The sequence below is a fragment of the Octodon degus genome, unplaced genomic scaffold (assembly GCF_000260255.1).
Source record: "Octodon degus isolate 3935 unplaced genomic scaffold, OctDeg1.0 scaffold00096, whole genome shotgun sequence".
Classification (NCBI taxonomy): domain Eukaryota; kingdom Metazoa; phylum Chordata; class Mammalia; order Rodentia; family Octodontidae; genus Octodon; species Octodon degus.
The window spans coordinates 6,046,716-6,056,469 of NW_004524672.1; the positions used below are offsets into that span (position 1 = coordinate 6,046,716).

A 9,754-nucleotide genomic window follows, 5' to 3' on the forward strand; every position below is an offset into this window, starting at 1 on the left:
TTTTGTTTTCGGTGCCGTGAATCCAGTGCCTCATGCATATTCGGGAAGAGTTCTACCACTAACTTACATTCCCAGACACAAATTAGTTTTTTCATAAAGGGATAACATAGCTGCAAGGACACCACATTTGTCCCTTATCCTTTAACCATATCTCAAATAAAGTGAATCTCCGGTTTCTTGAGGCCACAAGCTCAAAATCTAGCTTAGATCACATGTCCATTCCTGGCCCAATCCATTAAAATGAAACAGAAGATCCCATTGTTCTAATATCATGATTTTCAAGTTTGCCCTGTGACCAAGAGAGAAAATTCTAGATGCACCATGCCAAGTTTCTGCAATCAAAATCGGCTAGAAGAGAGAAATGAGGAGAGATGAGTTAGGTCAACAAATATCAGCATGTCCAAGTTCATAAAACAAACAATGCTAGATACAAAAGATCAGATAAGCACCAACCCAGTTATAACAGGGGACCTCAACTCCCCACTGTCACAAATATATAGATCAACTACCAAAAAAAGTCAACAAATATCAAAGTTGAATCAGATCTTTAAATAAATGGATGTAATGGACATCTACAAATGTTCCACCCAGCCACAGAATGCACGTTCTCAGTAGCACATGCAGCTTTCTTTAAAATAGACCACACGCTAGCTCACAAAGCATGCATAAATAAATGCAAAAAATTGAAATTAACACAAGCATATTATCAGGCTATGGTATATGAAACTAGGTTTGAATGTCAAGAGAAACCAAAGAAATGAGGCAAACACATGAAAATGAAAAAATACTTTCTGGAGTAATGCATTGGATATAACGAAATTAATGAAGAAATTAACACAGTTCCTACAATCAAATGATAATGCAGGATATAATGGAACCTATGGATCATAATGAAAGAAATCCTAGGGGGGAAATCTGTAGTTGTAGATGCCCACATTAGAGAAACAGGGTAAGTCCAATTTAATAATCTAATGATTTATTTCAAGTTCCTAGAAAACAAAAGCAATCCAAATCCAAAGTTAATACAAGGTGGGGTTAGGGAGATAGCTCAGTGGTCTAAACACTTGCCTAGAAAGCACAAGTACCTGGATGCGATCCCTGGTACCACATGCTGTGCTGGCTGCAGAACCCCAGGTGCACTGTGCTGGCCACCAAAACCAGGTGTGGTGGTGCACACCGGTAATCCCAGCACTGGGAAGGCTGAAATAGGAGGTTCATTACAAGTCTGAGCTGTGTAGCAAGATCCCGTACCAAATAAATTAATTTTAATTAATTAAAAAATAAACCTAATACATGGAAAGAGATTATAAAGTTCAGGGCAGAAACTGATAAAATTAAGAGTAAAAATGCTGTACAAAAAAAAAAAAAAAAAAAAAAAAAAAAGAATCGAAGAGCTGGTTTTTGAAAGAACAAATAAGACAACCCCTTAGCCAATCTTACCATAAAAAGACACAAATCCATGCAATTAAAAATGTAAAAGGTGCAATCACAATGGGCTCTGTCATAACCTAGATTATTAACTACTTGCAAATGTATATTCTAATAAATGGGAGAAGTGAGAAGAAATGGATAGACTAGTAAATACAAATGAATTCCTAAAGCTGAACCAAGAAAACACAAAAAGCCTGAGTAATCCAGTATCTGGCAATGAGACCCAAAAAGTAATTTAAAAAAAAAGAAATTACCAACTAAAAAAGCTTAGGTCTCATTGGATCCATTGTCAAATTTGACCAAAAAACAACAACCTCTAATAAGGTGTAAGGTCAATACTTCCCAAACTCTTTAATAAATTAAAAGGGAAGGAGGACTTCCAAAATCAGGCCTGGGAGCTAGCATTATACTGATTCCAAACCCAGAAAATGACTCAACCAAAAAGAGAACTACTGGCTAATCTCTTTAATAAACATAGATACAAAAATCCACAACGAAGTATTGGCAAACAAGATGTGATAAGTCACCGAAAGTCATACATCACCAGCCACAGTGGCACACACCTGTAATCCCAACCCTTGGGAGGCTGACGGATTTTTCCAGTGTGGGGAGAAGTCATTTGCTTTATCAAGGGCCTAGATTTCTTCTTCTCACACATAAGAAAATTGTGTGAGAAGTTTGAATTCACTCTGTGCTTGCCTGAACAAAGATGTTAATCATCTTTCTCAGTATTTCTCAGGCCATCAGGAAGTACCTATAGCATTAGCTCTCCAGACTTCAGGCATTCAAACCATCTCACCCATTTTCCTGGGTCTCCAGTCTGCAGACAGAGACTGTGGGGTTTCTCAGTCTCCATGATTGCACATGGTAGCACATTATAACATCCATCCATCCATCCATCCATTCATCCTTTGATCGATCCATCCATCCATCCATCCATCCATCCATCCATCCATCCATTGATCGATTGATCCATCCATCCATCCATCCATCCATCCATCCATCCATCCATCCATCCATCCATCCCTATGATTATATTTCTCTGGAGAACCCAGACACCAGGATCTCCACTCTCCAGCTCCATTCTTTCTGTTGCACTGAGAACTAAATAGTCTCCTATTTTGTGGTTATTATCTCTTGGTTTTTCTAACACTTCTACAATTTCATTTATACTTGCTTAATGAATACAGTCAGGTTGGTGTACTAGCTTTTTTAAAAATTATTATAACAAATACCTGATATCTCAGAGTAGATGTTGCTACAGAGTTTCTTTGGGCTCACCATTTTGGAGCTTCAGTCCGTCATGTGCCTACTTGCTGCTTTGCCCTGTGGGACCACATCGTGACCTGAGCGTAGGGCAGAGCAAAACCATTCCCCTTATGGTCTGGAAGCAAAAGAGAGGAAAGAGACCCTTCCTTAGGGAACGTCAAAAAAGCCTCCCACTGGGGCTGGTGAGATGGCTCAGTGGTCTAAAGCACCTACTTAAAACAAGCTTAGTAAAGCCCAGGGACCATGGTTCAATCCCCCAGCACCACATGCCAGCCAGCCCCGCCCCCTGGTGGGCTGAGCTGGCCACACACACACACACACACACATTAAGTAAATAAAATTTAAAAAAAAAAAAAAAAACCTCCCACTGAGGGTTACTCTTACAGTTCCCACCGTCTCGTGGTTGTGTGAAAGTGGAGGCTAACTCCTTAACAAATGGGCCTTTGGGAGACCTCCTGGCTGTGAAATAGAGCAGTGAGCCTATTTTTAATGCTTACAGAAAGGGCATTAAAGTATACATTTTTGTGATTTAATTTTCTCAATATGATAATTTATCAAATAAATGCATCTTAGTTAATTTTTACCAGTATAGGACATTTTTCTATATTTATAATTGTTCACCATCTCTATTATTAATAGGTTTCTGGCTTTTTGTTAAAATGAACAATATAATTATAACTCTTTTTATTTGAGACTTCTGGTGCACTCAAGTATGAATGTCTCTGGAGAGTGCCAGTAGGAGTGTAATTGTTGGGTTGCTGGGTATGATCACCCTCCCCTTCTCTAGGTAAAGACATATTTTCCAAACTGGCTGTATCAATTTATACTGACACATTCTTACCCACATCTGATTTTGTAAGACTTTCTAATTTTTACCCATCTTGTGGGTATAAAAATGTTTTTCATTATAATTTGAATTTCATCAATATCTAATCAATTTTTTTTCAAAATTAACAACCAACTGTTGTCATTTCTAGGAAATGCTGTCAACTCATTCCAGCTCTCAGGTTGGCACTAAAATTAGATAGAAGCGGCACATCTATGTGCATTTTGTGATATATCATCTCAACATTTTCCAGTTTTCTAACAGTTCAGCTACTCACAGGACACATGTCTCAGCTACTCTTCTCTCCTTGCTGGGACAAATACCCAACACCCAAAATGAAGGAAGGAAAGGTTTATTTAGCTCATGGTTACTGGAGGTTTCAGTCCATATTCAGTTGGCTCCAAGGCAGAGCAGCACATAGCAGAAAGCAACCTTTCACGGTGGTGGCAAAGAGCAAGAGCACAGGGGAGGGGTGGCAGCAGCTCAAGGAGCTAGCTTGTCTTCCCTCCTTACATTGCAATGCAAATTACCTGCGCCAGGGCAGGTGCAGCATCCACACACACAGTAATCAATCACAAACTCCAGAAGCTGTCCCAAGACTGCAGGAGGCTTTGGGGGGACACCTAGACACAAACCGTTACAACACATTAACACAAGGAGTGATCAAAGGCAGGAAGGAGGAGTTGAGGGATGTGGGGGATGGAAGAATGCTCCTCAGTGGAATGAGACTAGCCAGACGCTGGGTAGCAGCATAGATAAAAATAATGGCGGTTGCTGAATTTCCAAGACTGATGACATGATCAGAACTGTACCAATTATTTATGAGATATCTAACCCTTGCAATAATTATCTAAGGTGTATATAATTATGCCTATCTTATAGACAAGGAAACTGAAGTTAAGAGGGCAGAGAACACTTTGGAATGCTCAGAGGAAGTCCTTTTTTGTGTGTGTGGTACCTGGGATTGAACTCAGGACCCTGCACTTGCCAGGCAAGTGTAGTCTTTTATTCATCAATTGAATAGAAACCAAGCATGGGTAGAAACCTATATATAGTATAAAGGACATTTGCTATTTACAGAATGTTGTCAATATTTTACATTGGTAACAGTGAATGGCCTTCCTCTGACCATGAAGAGAAACTGACACAGGCAGCCAGACAGCTCAGGGGACTAAAGGGCCTAGTTAGGGAGAGCACAGCTGCCGGGGTTTGCTCCATGGTTTGCCATGCTGGCCCCGCTCCAGGGGCATGCTGAGGGTGATGGAGACTGGGCTTGGTGGCGCACACCTATAATCCCAGCACTTGGGAGGCTGAAAACAGGAGACTCACTACAAGTTCAATCTACGTAGCGAGACCCTGTACATCCTATACTACACACATTAAAAAACAACAACAACAAAAAAGACAACTGCTTAGATGACCATCAGAGTGACCTAAATCCTAGCCAATTTCTGTCTCCTCTACTGAAAAGCCTTGGGGGCCCTCACTCACTGTACAGCATCCACGATAGGGATAGGGCTCGCCTGTAGCACGGCCTCAACCGCTGTCTTACAAGCTGGGGTGTCCTACAGTTTGTGCCTGTGTTTAAGTGAGAACAGTATAAAGGCTGAGTTTTGGTTTATGTGTTTCCCATGGCTGCTGAAAAGACTTATCACAAACTTTTAAGTTTAAAACAGAAGTTCAATCTCTCACAGCACCAAAGATCACACACCAAAGATCTGGACTTAGGTTTCACGGGGTCGAAATGCAATTGTGCACAAAGGGGCCTGTCCCTCCCTGCTTCTTCTAGGCTTTGGTGGCAGCTGACACCCTTGATTTGTGGCTGCCACACTCCAACCACTGACTCCCTCACGTAAAGATGTATGTGAGTGCACCTAGGAGCCATCTCCACAATCCAGGACAACCTGGCCATCTCAAAATCTTGACTCTGCAGAGATTCTGGTTCCACATAAAGCGACATAGGTTCTAGGGTTTAAAGCTCACTATCTTTGCAGGCCATTACTGAGCCTGTTACACTTCCGGTAGTAGAAATTTTAGGCAGCTGAGTTAGATAAAAATTAATGTATAGTCCGGGAAGCACTGGGCTCTCAAGCAATCAGAAGATATGAACACCTGAAAACTGTGCCTGAAGGTACATCTGAATGCAAGATCTCGAGATTAAAGTCGACAACAAGCAGATCTGTATCTCCAAGGGATAAATGCAAGCTTCAAGCTATACTGTAATTGGTGCCACCCTTTGAGGATTTCCATTGAAATAGACTATTATCTCACTAGGGGTGGGCCATCCTTTCATCCACTAAGACTAAAGACAAAACTAAGGCTATAGATTATTAACCATGATCATCTATGTCATCTACATGCCCTTTGCTATGTGCTCTACCTCACTATCAGATCGACATAACTGGGTATACTTGTCATCTTACTGAGCAATTAGTTTGACTCACGTTGTATCTACCTCATGACTTTGTCTATAAAATATTCCCTGAGTGGCGACCTCAGGGGTGACCCACTTGGGGCTGCTCCTGCCTCTCAGGAGTTACCCTAGTTCCCACTCCCTGGCTCCCAAAGCGTGTGCTTCATTCCTTTGAACACCCACACTCCTGAGTGTGTTCCGTATATCTTTCTCAATAAATCCCCCCCCCCCCCGGAAAGCACACTCTTAACCTTATTTCTTGGAATACGTTTTGAATTCAAGGAAGACAATCTCCACACATGAGGCTGGGAACTGTCTCTCTCTTCTATCACAAGGACATCTGCAATGCTAACCGAGGGCTGAGAACGCCATTTGACAGCATAAGCAGTGAGAACACGGTCTTCCCAAAGGTCTGTAACAACGCCTATCTTAAAGCTCAGCTGTAAAGTTCAAACAAAGCTACACAGATACAGATGCAAGACAGATTAACGAAGTAGAAGCTGAGGCCTGGTTGGCCTTGATGACACAGGTAAGCACTCTGGGAAGCTGAGGCAGAGGGATCACAAAGCGGAGTGTGGTCTGGCAAGTTAGATAGATCTGGGCGTGGCAAAACTGGCTGGGGTAGTAGTCATGACATGTTAAGCACAAGACCCCAGACACATGCAGGGGACAGGTCCCAAAGCACTGGACATGGACTTATGATAACTCTAGCTGGCTTTCAGCAGCACGGCCTACACCTGACATCAGCCTGAGGCCTGAGAGCCCAGCGCTGCCTCTCTCGACCCTTATGCAGAAGTTCTGATGGGTTTCCTCCAGACTTGGACAGCATAAACGGTCACAACCACACCATGAAGAGCCTGCTGCTTCCATGATGGCCTAGCGCTGTGCGTACCATTTGCTTTCTTTTTGTCTTTCTTCCGCCCAACAGTGTTCTATAGAGCCAGCTTCTCCCTCCCTCTGCACTTTTGCTCTCTTAAATAAGCTCTGCCACTGCGTTTTGCTCATTTCGTCCAAATTGTGCAAGAGAATTGGGCTCTTAACTCCAAAGAGTGAGGAAAGCAACCCAGACCTCTTTCTTTGGCAAGCATTTTTAGAAGCAGTCTGCCTCATGATATCAAAACCACAACCCTGTCTCAAAGCAGAGAAAAAAAAAAAAAAAAAGGACGCTCAGGGAGAAGGCTCTGGGTTCATTGGCCAGGACGGCAAAACAAAGTCAGAAACAACACACAAATTTTGGGCAGATCTCTCCCCCTCTTTGTAGCTGTACCGTTTGTTTCTTTTCTACAAAGCCTGAGACCCTGGCCCATTGATTTTAAGCAGCTGGCGTAATTTTCCCCAGCCTGGCAGGACCGGCTCTCCAACAGCTCCGCTTTCCTCGCCCCACCCACCAGGTTCCCCAAGCCTCAGGGCGCAGGAGCATCCGGGTCTTTCAGGTCTGTTCATTCTATTGCCTGTCAAAAATTGCTAGATAATTTTATGTAATTTTGACTCTTTAGCAAAAATTTACGTTAATAGTGAAATCTACCATACGTTCCAGTCTTTAGATTCGCAAGATACTTATATAGAAGTGCAAAAATGGATTAGAAGTCGCTGTAATCAGACAGGCTATATTTAAGACAGACGGTAAAAAATAGAGGCCCGGTCCTACTCAGTAGGGTCGCCAAGCACTAGCCGGCTTGTCCGCGCAGGCGCAGTGCTCCGACTCACCATGCCGACGGTCAGCGTGAAGCGCGATCTGCTCTTCCGAGCCCTGGGCCGGACTTACAGTGAGTGCTGGCGCTGGACCTGGGGCCCCGCGCCTCTTCGCTGGGCTTGGGACGTCCTCCAGAGTGGCACGGTGGCGACATTCCCGCCGCCTGCGCTGCAGGTGGCTTCGGGTGGTTTGGGACTGACGAGCGAGGCGGGTTGGCTTGGCAGAGCCCGCCTCGCCCCGGCCGCCTTGGCATCGCCCGCGTGTTCCCTGCGCTCCGTGTCATTCATTCATTCATTCATTCATTCATTTCATTTATTAATTCATTCAGCGTCGGGCCCCCGCTGCGTGCGCGGCGCCAGCAGGGATGCCAGGGAACAGAATAGGACGAAAGCTCGGGCTGCGTCCCGAGTGTGGACGGTCGAGCGCTGTGGGAACTCGGTTTTTGAGCGGGCGAGGAAACTTTGAGCAGGAGGGAGGAGACGGCGTCCCGTCTGTCAGCTTCAGTTAGTGTGTATCAAGTGCCACAGCTGTTGTCAGGCATCGTTCTTAAGAACGGGGAGAGGCAGCCGTGCCGGGGACGCAGGAGGGAGCCCGTCTTCATTGCGATGGCGGAGGCAAACTCTACACCGTCGCAAAATGATTTTGGAGAAGGAAGCCTGGCAAGAAAAGAAAGCCGGATGTTCAATAGGAATGGTAATGCTGACCGGGGACCTGCATGGTGGTGAATCTATTCCATAGGTTTTGTCTTCACTCAAATTTGATCTCTTTCTCAGTTCCAAAATCATAACCGTGGAAAAAGATGGGAATACTAAGTGAGTCATCATTTGCCAGATACTTAACAGATACGGAATCCCTAAGTAAGCCTAAGGTCTTGTTACTATGAAAATGTTAGCTTTAAAAAAAAAAAAATCCCGAGGGTATACTTTCAGATACCGCCTGCCCTCCACGTATCGTTCTCCAGCCTAAGACCTTGAAAGTGAAGGTAATGCCCTCACCCGCTGAGCTTGGCTCCAATTCCTTTTGTTTTTCCTGCTCATATTACTTCTTATCCTTGTAAACAGTAGTTTCACTAGTGGGATGTAATATGCCAGAGCTGCCTGAGATGGTGCGTGGCAAATGCTTGTTCTAAGCCACCTGCAGTTCCCACGTGGTACTCTCCCAGTCAGGAAAGTAAGAACAGATTGAAATTTTTAAAATGGTGAGGTTTGTAGCTACTTAACTATCTATCACCTGATATCTTAAAAGCTTCCTCTTCCTTTTTTTTTTTTTTTAAACTGTGAGTGATCAACTAAGCTTGATTTTGTTGTTTGTTTTTGAGAGGGGGCTATAGTTAAAGTTGGCTTTGGACGCTGTATCTCAGGCTAGCCTTGCCCTTGTGGTGATCCTCTTGCCTCAGCCTCTCAGGTGCTGGGATTACAATGTGTGGCCCCATGTGTGGCTTGATTTTCTCTAGAGAGTATGTTAGTGCTACTGGTGTTTTTGAGAATTTCATTCGGAAAAACTGATGTTATTGAGATGTACTTCAGAACAGTTAGAAATAATACTCATTATTTTATTTTTACAGGAATGGGGATTTAGCTCAAGTAATTTGCAACACCTCCAGCCCCTTTTATTTTTTAGTTTGAGATGGGGTTTTGTTAAATTGCCCAGGCTGGGTATGAACTTTCCATCCTCCTGAGTAGCTGGGATTACAGGCATGCACACAGCTTCTTATGTAGTTTATCATCATAAACTGGGGAGTGGTGGTTCTGGCTGTGGGTCTGTCATCAGGTTGTAGTGCAGCTGTCAGTCAGGTCTGTTGTCATCTCAAGGCATCACAGCCTAGAGAATCTGCTCTCAGGTTGCACAGGCCTAGTTCCTTTCAGATTTAAAAAAAAAATTAAAATCATATTTATTTATTTGTTTGGTACAGGGTCTCGCTACACAGCTCAGACATGTTGTGGTCCTCCTGTCTCAGCCTCCCCAGCCCTGGGATTACAGACATGTGTCACCACACTCAATTTTGGGGCATCACATCATTCAGTATCAGAGATCTAACTCAGTCCTTGTGCTTGCCAGGCTGGTGCTTAGACCACTGAGCTATCTCCCCAGCTTCTTTCTGATTTTTTTTTCCATAATTTTA

At 43.7% G+C, this 9,754-nt stretch overlaps 1 protein-coding gene across 1 annotated transcript in view; it reads left to right on the forward strand.

The window, feature by feature from the left end:
• Positions 1-7,597: 7,597 nt before the first annotated feature.
• Positions 7,598-9,754, forward strand: part of Farsb (phenylalanyl-tRNA synthetase beta subunit) — a 62,799-nt gene continuing 60,642 nt past the window's right edge. The window contains exon 1 of the mRNA XM_004638161.2: positions 7,598-7,705. Within this exon, the coding sequence (XP_004638218.1) occupies positions 7,648-7,705 (58 nt within the window). The 5' untranslated portion in view covers positions 7,598-7,647. The remainder of the gene's footprint in view (positions 7,706-9,754) is intronic.